This window comes from Aspergillus chevalieri, chromosome 2 (genome assembly GCF_016861735.1).
Source record: "Aspergillus chevalieri M1 DNA, chromosome 2, nearly complete sequence".
NCBI lineage: Eukaryota > Fungi > Ascomycota > Eurotiomycetes > Eurotiales > Aspergillaceae > Aspergillus > Aspergillus chevalieri.
In genome coordinates, this window is record NC_057363.1 from 1,790,590 (window position 1) to 1,808,802 (window position 18,213).

The 18,213-nt window shown below is 49.8% G+C and overlaps 6 protein-coding genes across 6 annotated transcripts; 3 read left to right on the forward strand and 3 right to left on the reverse strand.

The window, feature by feature from the left end:
* Positions 1–397: 397 nt before the first annotated feature.
* On the forward strand, positions 398–2,518 carry ACHE_20623S (KH domain-containing protein; the record flags this gene model as incomplete). The annotated part of the gene is made up of 9 exons (XM_043284946.1): positions 398–605; positions 666–745; positions 803–964; positions 1,159–1,180; positions 1,246–1,298; positions 1,360–1,527; positions 1,613–1,821; positions 1,878–2,430; positions 2,495–2,518. The coding sequence occupies 9 exons, from the start codon at positions 398–400 to the stop codon at positions 2,516–2,518; spliced, it is 1,479 nt and encodes a 492-aa protein (XP_043133687.1).
* A 2,899-nt stretch (positions 2,519–5,417) lies between these two features.
* Positions 5,418–7,227, reverse strand: ACHE_20624A (putative RecQ family helicase RecQ; the record flags this gene model as incomplete). The annotated part of the gene is made up of 4 exons (XM_043284947.1): positions 5,418–6,785; positions 6,843–6,877; positions 6,961–7,079; positions 7,148–7,227. The coding sequence occupies 4 exons, from the start codon at positions 7,225–7,227 to the stop codon at positions 5,418–5,420; spliced, it is 1,602 nt and encodes a 533-aa protein (XP_043133688.1).
* A 387-nt stretch (positions 7,228–7,614) lies between these two features.
* Positions 7,615–10,194, reverse strand: ACHE_20625A (pentatricopeptide repeat protein; the record flags this gene model as incomplete). The annotated part of the gene is made up of 1 exon (XM_043284948.1): positions 7,615–10,194. One exon carries the CDS (start codon positions 10,192–10,194, stop codon positions 7,615–7,617), a length of 2,580 nt encoding a protein of 859 aa, XP_043133689.1.
* A 504-nt stretch (positions 10,195–10,698) lies between these two features.
* Positions 10,699–11,611, forward strand: rsm25 (mitochondrial 37S ribosomal protein mS23; the record flags this gene model as incomplete). The annotated part of the gene is made up of 2 exons (XM_043284949.1): positions 10,699–11,129; positions 11,230–11,611. The coding sequence occupies 2 exons, from the start codon at positions 10,699–10,701 to the stop codon at positions 11,609–11,611; spliced, it is 813 nt and encodes a 270-aa protein (XP_043133690.1).
* Positions 11,612–12,635: 1,024 nt separating this feature from the next.
* Positions 12,636–15,780, forward strand: SOG2_1 (putative cell morphogenesis protein Sog2; the record flags this gene model as incomplete). The annotated part of the gene is made up of 4 exons (XM_043284950.1): positions 12,636–13,066; positions 13,152–13,263; positions 13,320–13,669; positions 13,722–15,780. The coding sequence occupies 4 exons, from the start codon at positions 12,636–12,638 to the stop codon at positions 15,778–15,780; spliced, it is 2,952 nt and encodes a 983-aa protein (XP_043133691.1).
* Positions 15,781–16,260: 480 nt separating this feature from the next.
* On the reverse strand, positions 16,261–17,862 carry cp9 (putative serine carboxypeptidase; the record flags this gene model as incomplete). The annotated part of the gene is made up of 1 exon (XM_043284951.1): positions 16,261–17,862. One exon carries the CDS (start codon positions 17,860–17,862, stop codon positions 16,261–16,263), a length of 1,602 nt encoding a protein of 533 aa, XP_043133692.1.
* Between the last annotated feature and the right edge of the window lie 351 nt (positions 17,863–18,213).

An 18,213-nucleotide genomic window follows, 5' to 3' on the forward strand; every position in this document is an offset into this window, starting at 1 on the left:
GAGCGCTGAGTCATCGCTCGTCACGCGGTGACAGTACCGCTAGTTTCCAAAGAGGATAGTGGATGCAGCACCTGATCTGCTGAGTTGAGCCTCATTGAGATCCCTTTTGGTAATTTGGACTGCCGGGGTACTCAACGATGAGTGATTGCTCTGAGTTCTTTTCGTTTCTTCTTTAGCTCTCCTATACTTATTCTACAGCTCATATTACAGCCATTACCGAGTATCGTTCCGGTACTTACCAATTCACTTAGTGTCCGCCGGGATCGTCTCGAACTCCACCAAATCCTTTCTCCGTCCTTTTTGCAGTCCCTCTACGGAACACCGTACACTTGGGATTTTCCGCATCTCCTTACAACCATTCCCTGTCATAAGCTTATCAGCCGCCTATTTGTCCGCCATGGCTGATGACGATCGCCGTAAGCGCTCCCGTTTCGATCAGACGGAGCCAGAGCCCCGACGCCCGTCGCGTTTCGACCGCCGTTCTCGATCTCCCTCGTCTCGACAATCTGATACCACTCGCACTCGCAGCCCTCTAAGCCGTGAACCTGGAAGCCCTGGCACAGACACAGGAAGGAAATCCACAGGTGACCCTGCTGCTGCCGCAGGTAGGATCGCTGTTCTTTGTATAATTGGATAAGAAGTTTTGGGCTGATTGCGATATAAAGCTGCCGCGGCGGCCAAGATCAATGCCCAGTTGCAGGCAAAGAAGGGTATTCAGCATGTCGATGTGCCTCCAATTCGCTCGGTAAGCATGCGATCATTGCCCGTGGAATCTGTTTCACTCACTGACTTGTTTATCTAGACGTCGAGTCCCGCACCGCAATCCGCCACGCCGTCGAACACTGATGCTTCCGGAAAGCTGAATGCCGAAATTTACGTTGCTGACGGAGACTATATCAAGGACATCGAGATCAATGACTTGCGCAATCGCTACACTCTCACAAAAGGGTCTACTCAGAAGATGGTAATTACTCCTTGTTGTACTTGCTGATCCACCAGGCATTTACTGCCAGCTATCTACTAGCTGCTTCCTTTCTTTCCTCCTTTTGGTTTCTTGTCTTCCCAATCCTTGTGGTTGTGACCATGCTTACCCAAATCGAAACCGCATAGCATCCACACCCTCATTTGCATCTGCTGACCTCCGCTGCGTGAATTTAGATTAAAGATGAAACTGGCGCGGGTACGCCTTCCATGTCCACTGCTGTTTTGGGTCTAGAAGGAAGCTCATCTCTTTTTCTTTTCAAGATGTCACGACCCGAGGCAATTATTATCCGGATAAAAGCATGGCTACTGCCGCGGTACGTGATGCCTTCCCAATGGACTAGGATACGGCTTGCTGATGGACATTTTCTCGCATAGAATCCTCCGCTGTTCCTTCATGTGACGAGTACGAACAAGGACGGTCTCGAGAAGGCCGTTGAACTCATCAATGATCTCATGCAGAAGGAACTCCCAAACCTGGTCGATGAACGACGATTCCGTCGACGTGAGCCACCGGAGCCAGTGGAACGTGATGAATATGGCCGTGTATGAAATGCTCCCATCACCTGCGGATATCCTTTGGCTCTTTGGCATAATCAAGAAGGTCAAGATGAAGCTAATACTATCACAGCGCAAATGGCCCGAAGAGCGCATTCCTGTTGACCTAGAACCGATTCCGGGATTCAACCTTCGTGCCCAAGTAGTCGGGCAGGGCGGTGCTTATGTGAAGCATATTCAGCAAAGAACCCGCTGCAAGGTCCAAATTAAGGGCCGCGGATCTGGCTTCATTGAGCACAATACCGGCAGGGAAAGCGACGAGCCGATGTATCTGCACGTGGCGTGAGTATCGCATGTATGCCTTGCTAATCAATCTACACCTCACTGATTATCTACAGTGGACCCGACCCCAACGATGTCAAGACTGCAAAAGAGCTCTGTGATGACTTGCTCGCCAACGTCCGTGAACAGTACCAACGGTTCAAAGAGAACCCGCCCCAACACAATTACGGTGGTGGCTACGGCCAGCGAGGAGATCGTCACCATGGTGGACATGGTGGATACGGCGGTGGTGGTTATGGCGGCTACAACAACCATCACCAGCAACATTATTCGCCAGCAACGGAAAGCCCATCCGGACAGGCAACCCCTGCAGCGTCTACTGCCGGTGCTGGCGCCGGTGCTGCTGCCAGCGCAGCTGACTACAGTGCGCAATACGCCCAGTACTACGGAACCGATCCGTACGCTGCATACGGTGGTTACCAGAACTATGTCGCCTATTATCAATATTACCAACAGTATGCTCAGCAGCAACAAGAACAGCAGCAGCAGCAGCAGTCGCAGAGTTCTACTCCACAGCCACCACCGCCATCTGGCGAAGCTCCCCCGCCCCCACCGCCGGGCTCTGGTTCTCCCCCTCCGCCTCCGCCTGGCGGTAGCGGCTACAGCGCTGTAAGTACCAATGTCTTTGTTCTCAATCCGTGGTATAGACCAATTCACTGACATTATCATCTAGGTTCCTCCGCCTCCAGGTCTGTAATTGTACCTTGGATCTCATTGACACAGGGAGGGTGAAGGCTTGCTTAGAACGGATGGCTTTGTGCTATGGTAGATTTGGAGACATGGTTCATAAAAAAAAAGGAACTAGTCAACTGGTGACTACGGCTGAAGCTGGGCCAAGATGCCGGGTAGCTAAAGGATGTGCACTCATATTGTCTTAAAATCTAGCTATCTCATACCATTCTGTACACCGCAGTCTCTTAGACATTATTTGACATCTCAAATTCTTTCTGCCAAACTCCCTTCACACGACCATGGCTCATATTGCAAAGACAACCAGAACCACCGAACGAGCCTGAGAAGACTAAAGTTCAAAACCCCAACAACACCGGCTTTACACATTTCCACACCCGCCGCCGAAAAGATGCCCCAGACAACCTCCGAACACAACAAAATCATCATGCGTCTCCGCCCACGGCCCTTGCCATCGTCATTTCCTAGTTTCTTACACGCGAGCGCTTTGCCTTTGAAGCTTTTGATTTCCGCCTACCTCTGATCGTACATAATTCAGGGCCTTGCGGAGGTCGACGTCGTGGTTGAATGCGATATCATCCTCTTGTGCCGGTTTCGTAAGGTCCGAGAAGAAATCCTTCGTGGCTTTCGCACCTTCCACCGGCAGATGCAGCCAAATACAGTTTCATCGTGTCTGGTGCAATGGATTGGCCAGACCTTCGGATTTTCAGAGTAGGAATGAGTAGGGATGTTTTACTTTTACGCTTGGCTTTTTGATACCGAAGTCAAGAGGAATGTAGAGTAACTTGGCATCGGCATGATCGAAAATAAACTTCTTGCCGTTTTCGACCCTAGTCCGTTTCGAGTCACGTCTTGTCTCCTCCCATGTCAAAGAAGGTCTTGTGGTGTCGATTTGGCCTCCTGGTTTTAAACCTGAACCGGCCCCTGCCTTCGAAGCGTTGTAAAGGTATAAACAAGTTGTATAATTCCTGTCTTGGGGCACACTGCAATGCAGCCGAACGGCGCAGAAGTGAATGGCAGAGAACATAGAACGAATCGCTTGTTGAATGTTCATTTGTTGAAGAGAACATGAGGAACTTGAGACTGACGTCCATTATCGTAGGATCTATTGAGCCCAAGTCTCTGTAATACCTCTCGATAGCAGGGATTGAAGCAATGATTTCACTGTGAATGGCAGAATCGTATCATCTTTTTCTTGGAAAGATAGTCAGGAGTGAGGGTGAAAATCAGCCGAGCGTAGAGCTCACCTTTGGAGCCCTTATTTATAGCGCCTAGGCTCAATGGCTCAGTGGTAAACGTCCGGAGTGATGCTGGCCATGACGACTCGAAACACGGATGTTCCGCGGCGGCTAGCGCCAATATAGGCTTTGCTGGCAATCTGGTAAACAGGTGCCCAGTCGAAGGGTCTACCAACTTTACCATTCACATGTAGAGATGAACAACAGTATGAGAAAGAGGGTAAGTCACTGGGCTGGACAGATCCACATCCAGGCATAGTCGAACTGACAAGGCAGCGAGAACGTGACCTCAATTGGTTAGATCAAGCTTGTCTTTCCCCTCCAATCAATTTCACGCGTGCAATGGGATCGGGTGTGCCATATGCTGACCAGAGTGACTAGGCAAACCTGCTATTGTGCCTTATTTCTGAAAACAACGACATGCTCTCATCAGCGAACTTAATATGAAAGCCATTTTTCAGGTCTTTCATGTCAACTACAAAGGACGTGAACGGAGGGTAACGTTCCAGCCGAGGATCACTGAATGGGACTGCTAGGTGAGACGAAGGTTGGTTGGGATCAGACACTATTTTTAATGCGCGCAACAATACATCTAGCTTCAATTCCATTGATAGGAAAAAATACCAAATCTTATGTTCCTCAGATATCAACTGATGATCCTATTCAACATGATGAATTGCTCGTTTTCAGAATCGCCCATCAGACTCCAAACTTCATCAAAGACTATTGTGAAGAATGGATCATTCTTATCCTCGAGATCCCAACTCGCCAAAGGGCTTTCAAGGTCCTGGGCAGCCACCCCAAGTCCCTCCATTGAATTGCATGAAAATAGTTCCAATTCTTTCGGTATGTTCTCATTGGCATGGTTAATTATATGACGGAATTGCCGACCCTGACGCAGGAATCCGAGATATCTCTTACAATCTCCTCGAAGGGACTGATCGTTGAGTGATGATAACTTTCTCCAAGGACTTGAAGAACAACAAATATTCACATCATAGACAGTCTGGGCCTCTACTGGCTTGGCCATCACGACTTTCCACCTTCGCATCAGATCATCTTCGAAGCTTGTAATTTGGTGGGCGTCGCGAGCTCTTTCCAACCTCTGGCGGAAAGTTGTCTGGTCTAAGGGCAGGGAAACACTAAGATTGCAGAGAATGTCAAGCTGGTTCAGAGCTAATTGAAAGTTACTTAATAGTAGAAGGCTATCAGTTACTAGCGAAAATCGCAAGTGTTTCGGTACGTACCTTTCTCGAGATGTTTGGCGACCAGATCTTTCAGTGGAATATTGAATTCCTTGAGCTTGTTGCCCAACTGAGTGCTGAAAATTCTAGCCCATGCCTTGATGTCCTCTTTGTATTCCTTGTCCAGCGCCATCGTTAGCTGTCGGGTGTGGTAGGAGTAGTATGTGATGCTGACACAAATGAGTAGATGTTGTGGTGGGTTTTTTGGTTGGAGACTGCCTATAAAAGCCTAAGCAAACAGGTATCAAACGAGTGAATACGTTTTTTTTTTTTTTTTTTTTTGGTTCAACAAAAAGGAAAGGAAGAAAAAAAAAAAACCAGCTGAACTCATATTAGTAAATTGAACATAATGCCGTAAAATCCACCCACCCAAGATATCGCAGATACCATATGGAAAGCATATAACATGACCCTTTCAGATCCGCTAATGAAAAGCCCTTGGAAACATGAGCTGCATAATCTGCGCCATCCCCGGTTCAACAAAATCCTCTGGGGCACTCTCCGTGACCATCCTCGACTTACGCACAGCAACCGCCTTCGGTCCTTCCTTGCAGATATCACAAGCATAGTCGCACGGAGACGACTTCTCCAACTTCACAGTCCCACACCCAGAGTTACCCTGGTTCGCACGTAGCCTCTCAAGCTCGTAGTCCCCAAAAAGCTCCATGATCATCTCATGTCTGCATCGATGCGTCGTTTCGCAATACCGCACTACCTTCGAGAAACTCTCTAGTTGCGCTTGGAGATTTGCCTGTGATGCGGCCTTCTTTATCCCGCGATTTGGGGCATCCTGCGCCGTTCGCTTGAGCCGGTCATACATTCTCTCTCGTTCCTGCGTGTTGTAGTAGACAATCGACGCTGCGGCGCGGCCATCACGCCCTGCACGACCGGACTCCTGTACGAAACTTTCGAAGCTCTTAGGCGGAGTCCAGTGCACGACGAACCGGACACAGGGGTTATCAATTCCCATGCCAAAGGCCGTCGTCGCGACGATAATGGAGAAGCTTGGTGGTGGTTTATCTGGTTCCTGTGGTTCTGGTGCTGAGAAGGGGCGTGGAGAAGTCCACATTGCCTGGATATTCATTCGTTCTTCGGCGGTAAGGCCGGCATGGTATGCTATTGCGCTGATGCGGCCGTTGCTAGAGTGGACCAGGGCATTGGCGACTTCTTCCGCGGCTTTGCGGAAGCAAACATACACAATTCCGGAGATTGGAGGAAGATCTGTGGTTTTTGGGCATAGTCTTTTCCTGCGGCGGGCGTCGATAGAAATGAGCCATGAAATGAGGTTGTTTACTTGAAATGGCTCGGCTGCCAACGGGTCGCCGGCGTAGTCTTCGAGGTATCTGACTTCGTAATGGATATTAGGTCGTGCGGATGGTGTGTTGAATATCTTCATTTGCTCAGCGTTCAGTCCAAGCAAGCTGATAATATCAGCACGGACTCGTGGCGTCGCCGTCGCCGTAACCGCTGTAATGGAGACAACCGGATTCTTCAAGGTATTCCTAAACCACGAAAGCTCCTTATAGGCCGGGCGAAAGTCATGTCCCCATTCACTAATGCAGTGTGCTTCGTCGATGGCAACCCGCATAAGTTGTCCCTGGGCATGGACGGTCTGCAAAGTCCGCCGGAACGTCTGCGTCTGGCATAATTCTGGTGTCACATAAAGCAGACGGGCTCTGGGATGCCCCGAGAGAAGATCTTCGGTGATCCTACGTCGCTCGAATACTGGTGTTGTCGAGTTTATTGTCTCCACTGCTACACCAATAGCTTGGAGGGCATTGACTTGATCTGCCTATAGTTGAATCAATACCTTGCATGGCATATCAAATATAGCATCCGCGGATCTTACCATCAACGCCAGTAAAGGACACACAACTACCGTCACTATTCAACATAAGCAAAGTCAAAACAAATCACATATCTCAGTCGAATGCACATGTATTAAGGTCTGGTAAAGGACAACCAACCGCCATGACTGACCACAGCAGGCAACTGAAAGCACAAACTCTTCCCGAATGATGTGGACGCCTGTAGAAATATATCATGTCCCTCGACTGCAGCCGTAATCACTTCTCGCTGAAGAGGTCTGTCACAATGTCAGCTTTCTATTGAACCTCGAGTACTTGTAAGTATGTACCTGGTGGGGCGGCTTACCGGAACGAAGTCTTGCGGAAAACTCGATGCAGATAGAAATCCAAGTCCACCGTGCGAGACTTGAGCGCACCGGGTGCCATGTTTCCACCATTGGTCGTTATCAGGGCGTGTTTATCTGCGTATAGAAAAAGTTGTAGCTGTGAATCGGGGAGACGCGGGAGACGCTGCGAAAGGCACATGAGTCACGTGATTTCGCGAAGACGGCAGGTGTACTATGTTGACAATGATATAGCTTATTGGGGCAATTTTCATTGTTAAAACTTCAATAGAATAGACAAATAGAAGGTGATTGCTCGTTGAGGATACAGGGCATCTCAAAAATGTGATATGGGGTAGTTGCCGAATGTATATATTTGCAACATCGGGCCTTACAAGAATATTGCAGTGAAATGGCTCGTAGAACATCATTTTACCAAAGGGTATATAAAACACAGGTCCATCATAATATACATATAATCGAAGATCCCTTAACGCACGCCCCGGATCCGATTCAATTGCCTCTCCAGTTCTTCCCTCACCACAATCACATCCTGCATCTTGCGCTTCTCGGGTTGCCAAATACGCTCAAGCTTCGTCCAAACGTCCATAACCTCGTCGGGGCCGCAACAGGTGCCAAAGGCGCGGAGAATCGCGATGTTCATTCGGCGGCCGAGGAATACACCGTTTTCGATCCGGCGCTCTAGCTCCTCCAGTTCGTCTTGTTGGGGTTCATGTTCGATGCGGGTTGGACTGTCGAATAACTCATCCACGTCTACCTCGATATCCTCAAAGCTGTCATTAGTCGTGTCGAGCTCGTCGTCTTCTTCCTCGTCTGATTTCTCTTCTATCTGCAGCCCCGAGTTTTCGGTTTGGCCTTCTTCAGACTCAACATTTGCGCTTTGGGTGGCCAATGGTAGTGCTGTATAAAGCCCACTCGACCCGTCATCCGCTGGACGCTTCGGTTTCAATGCCATGGCCGCAGCCGTGCTTGCGAGTGGGTTCTCCCAGACAATTTTTCGTGTTTGTGGAAGAAAGCGCTCTTCCATCCTGTGCTTGGACTCATGAAGAGCACGAAGGAAAGCTCTCCACGCCTCCTGCAACCGTTCAGCAGACCAAGCCTTTCTTCGGCGCCCGTGTTGTGCAAAGCCTTCGAAAAGCAACAGGTATATCATGCCGCGAGGGGGAACTGCGAATGTGTTCTCCATGTCTGCCAGGACCGACATGAAGCCTGGCAAATCACCCGACTCATGGGCGTGGAATTTGAGGAAGATGTGGAAGGTGCGTGTGTCTGGAGTCATGGGTAATGCGTCCTGGAGCGCATCATAATGTTCGGGAAGCTTGATTTTTAGCAGCATAGAAAATTTGAGGAGGCGAGTTAACTTCTGGGCTCTTTTGCGGTAAATGTTGAACTCAGAAGACAACGTCGGTGAATGATGGTTTTTTCCATCGATGAGATGCTTCTGCGTAGTCGCCTGCGCTTGCATCATGCGAAGATACAATAGTTCTGCAGTCTTTACCTGCCCAGCTCGGATAAAGGAGGCCAACAGACAATTGAGAACCATGGTGTCCACGAATTCTCCGCTATCCACAAATTCGTTGTAAGTACGGCGAATACCCTCAAAGTCTTGCCGCAACCCATGGTAGTAGATCATGGTGACCTTCCCACAGCGGTCGAAACCGAGACCACGCTTTCTCATTTCCGCTACTAATCGGTCCGCCACCGTGAATTGACCAGCTTTTATAGAAACGTCGAATAACGTGTTAAAGACAACATGATCTGATTTGATGCCAGCCACATGCTCCATTTGCTGCCATACTCCAATCGCTCTTATCAGGTCATGCTTCTTCACTTTACCGGCTGCACGGCCAGCCAAATGAATAGCAGAAGTCCATAGGGAACGAGACATCGGGAGGCCGGATGATATCATATCTTCTACCAACGCAAGGTAACGGCGAGCATCAACCCAGCGGCGTTCTGGGGGTCTTGAAAAACGTCGTAAAAGCTCACCGCGTGTCCGTTTCGAGAAGTAGGACACACCAGGAGAGGGAACATCCCTGTAGAGTCGGAAAATATACTGGTTCGATTTCTCCTCCTGCCACAGTGCCGTAGCCAGATCTCTCACGGATGGAATACCAACGCGACTTCGTTTACTTGTATTCCTATGCATGTTCCTCCAACGCTTGAGGATCTTTAAACGCCGAATTTTTTGTGGATTAACCGTATTATCTCGAGAAACGGTGTCGACTGCCTCTTCCCAGTTCAGACTATTCCCGAATGCCGCATGGTATAGTTCCGAAGTAGCCGTGAACTTGTCTGCCGCTGGAGTTAACCTTCGAGTGCGGGGTTTGATGGGATGAATCGATAGATCCGATGTCGATAAATCTGACTCAGGATCGAGTGAGGTGATACTGTCATCGGGAAGCGTGTTAGTTTGTTTATTTGAGGAGGTTGAGGTATCCGCGGTTGAATCTTGATCAGGTCGATCCGGCGGCTGATGTGGTGGACTGTCGTTCAAGTCTTTCTCCCGGTCCAACTCTACTTCTTCACGACTCTCCTCAGGTGAAGGGCATTGCTCCACTGGCCGTTTTCTCGAGGAATCCTCATCATGGCCCCAATCCTTTACACTTTGCGCAACCCCGCTGCTGAACATCCGTTGCGTTCTTGAACATTGTACCCCCAGTCTCTCTACCGGTGACCTTAGACAGTCCAGATATTTCCTCGACGACGACGATGATGATGATGACAATTGCCTCTTGCCGGCCACACTCCAGCCATGCCACCTTGGTACACTACTTGTCGAATCCATGCATATTGTAGATATCCTTTTCCCCCGAGGGGAATGCTCACGGCAAAGACTCGCTATCAACAGGGAGCTGACGAAAACGTCTGCTATTGAAGCAACTGTTGGCCGTGGACGTCTAGAACTGAATCTTCTGATCGGGGCACTGTGGGACGAGTCTTCTGGTCGAGGCATCGAACTGGATCTAGTAAACAGTTTTCGCTCCAGCCCCTGGGACAAAGGGGCCCGCGGGTTCGACGCGCTTTGAGATCTATTGGGATGAGGCATGAGGCGGCAGACATCGTGGCATTGGGTCAACCATGCATGTCCAGCAAAAAATCTCGAGGCAGCTTGACGAAAGCAGGACAAGCTGCTCTCCAAGCAGACGGTGGAGGGACGCTAAGTAGCAGAAAAGAATAAACAAAACAGGCCGAACCAGCAACTAATTGGCCAAATCAAAGACACAAATGAGGGGAAGTTGGTGCTGGTGGTTGAATTATCGCGAGGACTTGGTCTCTCTGTTTCTTTCTGCTTTGCGGAGCCCGCTGTCTTGGCCAATGGGAGGCGGGGATTGTCAATCCGCTTTTTCACCGCGACCACACTCTTTGATACGACGGACTTCGAACTGACTGATTCCACGGCCTCGCTCGCAGTTCAGTGCAGAGAAGGAGTTGTGTCTATTGCTGGAGAATAAAAGCTCTACTGATATTATATTTCACGCGTGTTGTTTTATTTGAACCAAACCAGCCTGTGAACCAGCCCTTTTACCCCTCCCACGCCCTCCGAACAGCCATGGGCAAACTCAACCTCACAGCCCTTCGGGTGCGGCAGACGGCCATCAACCAAGCAGCAGCCGGCAAGATCAAGAGACTTCCGCAATGGGTTGATGTAGTGGGCGATATCCCTCCAGCGCAGGTTCTTGTGCGGAACCAAGCACCACAGCACCAGCTCTTCCGGCAGCGAATCAAGACGGATCGCGAGACTGGCAAACAGAATGTTGTTTTCCAGGCCCAAGAAAAGAGAGTGAAGCCGAAGAAAGCTAGTCGGCTGTTCCAGCCCGTTGAGATGAGATTCGAAGAAGACCAGCTGCGAAAGGAGTTTTACCGGGACCACCCTTGGGAACTTGCGAGACCCCGCGTCCTTGTTGAAACATCTGGTAAAGACTTTGAGAAACACAATTGGAGACGGATCCAGCAGCCAGGGAAGAAACTGGATGGTGAAAGGTGTGTATAATCATTTCCTTCTTTTCAGGGCGATGCTTCCTTCCCTTGACTTTGATACTATCGTTGGTGGCCCTCCTAACTCTCATCTCTTCTAAATTAGTGTGGTCCAACGTCAACTCTGGCTTTTGAATAACGTCCCGGATATAACCAAGACTGAAGCTTATGACATTGCCCGCCGTGAATTCTACCGACTCCGCTTACAAGAAGACATCGAACGACGGGTTGCTGCTGAAGAGGCCGAGGCAACCGGCGCAGAATTCCAACCTAGGATGCTTGATCTTGGTATGGAATTGGAGAACGAGGAATTCGAGCGATGGAAGGAGTGGGCCCAGATGGAGGCTCAGCTCTTGAACCAGAAAGCAGCGTCCTTTAGCGGTGCCCCGGAAAGCGCGGATAGCGAGGATGCGGCTGTATTGGATGAAGGTGTGGAAGAGGGTGCTACAGTGACCGCGGAGCCTACACCTCGACGTAGTGCTCTCTGAGCCGTTAATAGTACTTGGTTTATATGGGTTGGTTATGTCCTAGGAATCGGATGCCAGACGCACTTGTGGCATATGTACACTATTAGAATTGCCTTTGTCTTTTTTCTTTTCTCTTGTTTCCTGTTTTACTGGTTGTTATGATATGATGCCAAAATGCGCTGTATGTATAAAAGGGTAAAAATCGGGGTACATTCACTTTCACCACTTTTTCTCTCAAACAAAACAAATGCGAACATCCATCCACAATCTACAATACTCGATAATTCCACACAATTCCACAGGTTATTCTCTGTTTTGCTGGGGTTTCTTTTTGATACAGAATGCAGTGACAGCGGCTATCGGCCAATCAAAGAGCCGCAACCCTGTCTCTCGTCCTCCCTGAACCAGAAAAAAAAGATACCGTCCAACATCTCCTCCACGGCCTGATAGGACTGGATTCCTATTATTCCTCTTGAACTATTCTGTCGTTTATCGCCGCTTCGATTCCGTTTTCGTTGTTCTGGCTGCCAGAATTTCCTTCCTTTTCGATCGGGTCGGCGCTGGTCTCGCGGCTCCGTGTTTGGTATCAAGTCTCTCCAGCGATGGTGCACTCTGACCACCTCCTCATCAGCTTCAGTTGGTAAACTGATCTGTCATTTGGACACTGGGGTGTTTCTTCATCGATACGGCATATCGCTGTTCTGGAACGAAACTCGCCCATCGTCCCCCCCCAAGCACTGACGTGACTGTCCGGACTTTGTTTTGCGCCTCAGGACCGACTCCGAGTCTCTGCACGGATCGCAATCCCATCTCGTCGCACTCGTCCGGTGTACACGTCGATATCTTCGCTGTTTTCCAGTCATCTGATAATGCTTTATTCCAATTCTTCTCCGTACCCCGTGGAATCTCTTTCCGTTTGAATGGTTCGTTCGGAGCGAATAACGGTTCATAATAATATCGGGTGATACATATCGGCAGGCCTTCGTCTTATTATTGTTATTTCTTTTTTCACTTGGTTTGTCTGCTGAAGCCAGAGCGACCGACAATGCTTTCTACAATGGTTCGTCCGGAGGACACGATTAGGGTACCCCGTCTATACCATGGCAATACAGAGGAGGATGCCGGAAGCAGAGGGACGCCAGAATCGAATGTCCCCCATCGTCCTCCTACCAATGATGGCCGACCGAAAAGTGAATCAGAAATGTCACAAGGCAATGGACAAATGGGCGAATGTGGTAATAGGATCAGCGGCAGTGCGAGACCTCACCCAGGCCCTAAACTGCTTTCGCAAGAGGAGACCACTGAAATTGCCCGTCACGCGGTGGAGAATGGAATCCAAGAGACCAAGCGTTCGCTGGCCGGAAATGAGGCTGTCAGTGACGTTGTTAAGCCAAAACTGACGATCGATCTGGGCCATTCGAACATTGTCCGTATTCCCGAACCTGTGGTCGATATCATCAAGGATGAAGTTGAAAGGTGGGTCTGTTCCAGTGCTCCCTAAATTATGACGAACTCCAATCAAGTAAGGCATGCGTGGAGACCTAGGACTAACTAGTCGCAGGCTCTCCCTGTCGAATAATCATATCTTCCACATCCCTTTCCGTTTCTCAGAGTGCTCCCACCTACGATACCTTAACATTCGAGCAAACAATTTTCGGGAGTTCCCCAAAGGGGTACGACGCCCTGCCATCAATGATTGATACTGGCGGATACTAACACCTGGTACTAGGTGTATAAATTGCCACTCCTGGAAATCTTGGACATTAGTCGAAACAAGATCAGCCATTTACCGGAAGAAATCAAGAAGTTGACCTCCCTACGCGTCTTGTCGGTAATGCAAAATCGTCTTGAAGACCTACCTCTTGGACTCTCAGAAATGAGCAAGCTCCAGATCTTGAAGGTCGCCGGGAACCCGTTAAAGGCTCCTTTGCGACAAGCGTTGGAAGATTCAGAGTCGGTAATTGCACCTTCGATGTCTGACAATGAGAAAGAAGTTGCAGTCACTGCAGAGTTAAAACGTTTCTTGAAAACACGGCAATTGGACACTACCCCAGAGGTGGAAGGTAACGGCGAGCCAAGGTACGGCTAATCCACCCAAACGTGCGGGCTAGATAACTAAATAATTCACTAGTGATGCAGTACTCGAGACCCCAAAGCCCGTCAAACGTGGACTTAATAGTCGCTTTCCTGTCATCCCGAGCACCGGTGATGGTGCCTCTGGTCCTAGGTCACCTTCACTGTCGCGCCCCCCTCCAATCCCTGTCAAGTCTCATTATCGTATTGCTTCGGGACAGAATGCTTACCAAAGCGGTGTACTCCAGCGTCCGGGAATCAATCCTATACCGGCCAATGAACGCAATCGGAGCAACAGTGAGGGCATCATACAAGCCTCGATAGCTGCCCGCAGCAAACGCATGGGTGTCGTCAATAGAAAAAACACAGATTTGGGTACTTTGGATGAGACGCGTCCGTATCGAAACAGTCACTTCCGTGGGCTTAGTCACGGCTCTCTTCTCAAAACAAGACCATCTGGGGCCGCGGCTGGCAGCAATTCGTCTAGTCCAAGCAGTCCCAAAGAGCGCAGACGGTTGAGGGACGGATTTGTCAATAGGATGTCAAGCTTGCCAGAACACAAGGGCGAAAGGGAAACGCCAGATCCTGTTGTTGAAGGTGCCAAAGGCATACTCTTCGCACTTTTCCAGGTCCAGTCCCACGTGTCCGCCTTGATCAATGTGATCAAACGAGACGATTCTCGACGGAACAGTCTCGAAATCGTCTTCTATAACGCATCTACTCATGTGGACCGACTCAACGAGGCTCTTGAAAACGTGGAAAACCCAGAGGATATGGACGTAGCGAAACTGTCCAACGAGACGGTTAAGCGCGAGTGTGAGACTTGTATAATGGCCTACACCCACGTTGCTATGCAGCTGCGCAATAGCCTAGACAAGATTATCGCCAACGGAGACGCGCGATATGTTCGTTCCTTAATGCTTATGGTGTACGGGGGTGTGTGCGAGTTACGGAACGCCTGCATGAGCTTAGGTGTCCCCTTAGGAACTCGCAAGCGAGTATCATCGGCCAAGCCACCTATACCAGAAATCAACAAAGAGTGTGCCAGTGTCGCCTCAGACCGCTTCCCTGGGCCAACAATGACACCAACAAGGGATCGAGCTCCGTCAGTGCGCCGATTCCGCAGCGATACTACCATCCAGCGTCCTCAGTTTGCAAATGGGCCATTAGCAGGGCCAGGCAATTTCCAGTCTGCGGTCAGCTCACCAGGCTTTGCTCCCCCTTCATTCAGCTTCGGATCGCGCAGCCGGTCCAGTAGCAGATCGAATCTTATCAATACATCAGTTCCCTCATCACTTGCAACACCTCGCTCAGGCGAATCGTTCCCACCGATTCCCAGCTCAGTCGTGCCGCGGATAAACCCAATGACGGGATTAGATGAAATTGAGGAAGAACGGATATTCGAAAAGATTTTCCATCAGCTTACAGCAGCATACACTGCCGCTCTTCAAGCATTACCCTTGGCCCGCCGTCAGTTTATGAGATGCCTAGAGGTTGCAGAACATGCACGAGAGCCCCAGGGAATACAGATGTTATGGAACAACCTCATTCGTCGATGCCGCGTGTGCTTGGAAGTTTCAGAAGCGCTTGGTTTACGTCTTTCGAACATGAAGGTCAAAGAGCCAGGTGGTGGAATGCGCAACCAGCGCGAATTCTGGCAGCTGTGCAAAACATTCATGCACTCATTCGTCGATCTCGTAACCGACATGCGCGAGATTAGAAGCATGCAACTCCTCCCTCCCGACATCGTCATAATCCTCCGTCCTGTTCAGCGCGCAAGCAGAGAAGCCGGTCGACTCATCGAAGCATCCCCTTGGTCGTATCTTGCAGATATGGCCTCGAACAATGGACCAGGGAATATCTACGGACCACCATTGCAGGGTCAGCATCCACATCAAGGATCTGTTTCCAACCCAAGTGGTTTTGGAATGGGCTCACCTCCGTCTCTTCCCCTTCCGGCAACTCCGTTGAGTGCGGCGCTTGGTCCTGCTGCGCAAGCCACTGTGCCTTCTACCCCAGCCAGTGCGTATAGTGATAAATTCTTTGAGGGGGATGTGTTCCAGCGAGCCGACTCATTGCTTTCGATGCCAAACCAAGCACCATTCTTCCGTCGGTGATGCTGCGATCTAATGTCCCTTTTCATTGCCTAAAACATGTGCAACAACTCGTGCTTCGTGTCTTCCTATGTCAGCAAATGACGTGTATAAGTCGGATTCAAGGAATCTATCTCTCATCTCAGACACATGGGAAAACAGAAGCCCAAATTATGGATGATGATTTATTGAGAACTGATATGTACACAACTTCATGACCTGTTTTTCTTTCCTGTTTGTTAGTTTTATTTCTGTCTGGGATTGATGGGGTAGGGTATACTAAGGCCATATGGAAGAGATTTAGCGAGGATGGAGTATGGTTTCTGTTTTTCATTCTTTCTAGTTCTTTGCATAGCGGATGGGTAATAGAAAATAAAGTATTGAAATTAGTCATTATTTCCATCATTCTTTGTAAATGAAGAGGCTTCCATCCATGGCCATTAAAGCATTCATTTTACAGCACCGAGCAAAGAAACAAAACTATCTACCAAGTCGAGAAAGAACCTAAGCAACAACAACATCCCTAACAAAAGCAAACATCTCCCTCCCCTTCTTCGCAAAAACACTATGCCCCGCCCCATGGAAGAAATGATAACTCAGCCCGCGCTCCTCACCCCAAGTCCCCGCCACATTCTTATCCTCACCCTTCTCGCTATCATCCGGCATAGCATCATCGCTGTAAAACGCCTTCGACGGCTTCTCCACGAACCCCTGCGCGCCGTTCCAGGTCATATTTTGCAGAACGAGTTCCGTGCCGAAGTGGTTGAGCAGGAAGTCGTATTCGCCGGAGTACACGTGCACCGCGATACTGCCGTTATTGAGGATTGAAGGGAGAATGGAGAATGTAGGTGAGGTCGGGATGGTGGCGGTTTCGGATAGAGTTAGGGCTGCGAGGATGTTGTTGCTGCAGGCGGAGTAATGGGCCGGCGAGTCTGTCGATGGAGGCGGGATGTTGAGCGCTGCTTGGACATCTGCGCGGCCGAAGTAGTTCGCGAGGATAGGGAATTGGCTGATTTTGTCACAGCAGTTGCTGATGTCGTACTGGTCGAAGCAGTTGTTTTTGGTGTAGAGGTAGTCGATGGCTGTGTTGAAGGTTGCGCAGGAGCCGAGGCAATCTGCTTCGTTTAGGATGGAGTATAGGACGCCGTCTGCGTCGGTTGCGTGTGGGTAGCAGTCATCTCCGTTGATGAGCGCGTCTGCGCCTTTCAGGGTGTAGAGGTTGTCTGGGTTTCCCGGGATAGGGATGGGGCCAGTTTTCGGAGGGTATGTGTTTAGTTTTTGCGCGATTCCGTCGAAGCCGCATTCTTCGCTTCCTTCTGTGAAAGCTGAGATGATGTCGTCGGGGATCTGGAGGGCGGATTTTTGGGATTCGAGGTATTGTCCGATCATCACGGAGGTCATGGCTGCGGGGTCTCCTATTGTGGGATCGCCCATGGACAGGGAAGCGAGGTCTAATGGGAAGGAGTCCTGGTTGTCGATGATGGCAGAGGCGAAGTAGGGAATGTAGAAGCCCGCGTAGGACTCTCCGATCAAGTGCACGCGTTTCGATTGGAGGTGAGAGAACTGCGTGAGGAAGGACTGCAGCCATGCGTGAAAGTCGGATGTCACTCGGTCCATGTCATGCACTGGGTATGGATCGCTTGCGGTCGAGTATCCCGTGCCAACCGGCTGGTCGATGTACAGCACATGGCCGAGTTTAGACCAGGAGTATGGGTTACTCTCCAGCTTGGTCGAGTTGCCAACGAAGGACATTGGACCGTTGCCTCCTGTCAGTCCTAGCAAGGACGAACAACCTGGGCCGCCGTTGAGCCAAACTAGTCTTATCAGCTTGCATTTCTGAAAAGTGTATTTGATCAACTGACTGATAAGATTGTCATCGTATGCAGAATCCTCAGCCTCGACAAGCCAAAAGAACAACGAATTACCCTCTTCCACGTCCGGCACAGGAAGCCGTCCAGCCCAGCTGGGCGGCAAAGAAGGAGCCCCAGGAAGCGAATGGACCTCGAACGGGGAGATACTCGAGGGCGCCTGGTCAACCCGAGCCGCCAGCGAGGCTTGGATTGTCCATAGGGCGTGGAATCCGAAAAGAAAGGTGATGATATTCATGTAGTCTGTTGTATGGTTTTGCTCGATATGAAAGCGCAGCTCGAAAAGAACGTGGTAGGATTCTCTTCGTTTTCGAGAAATTCTCCCCAGTTCATGATGCAGGAACGCGGAATAAAATAGTCTTTAGGTACTCCTTTCACCACGTGGGAGGCGTTGGAGTTTCAGCGTGCTGGTTATTGAGGGCTATCCGAATCTTAATCTCAATAGCGGGCGGCTTATTGAGCCGGAGGGCCAAGGTGAATCGGTTGGCTTCATGTTGCAGGCGTTGCAGTGACAATGAAAGAGACCGAGTATGCCTTTATTGCCAGTATGGGATATCAATAGGAATTGATGAATCTCAACATTTTGAGT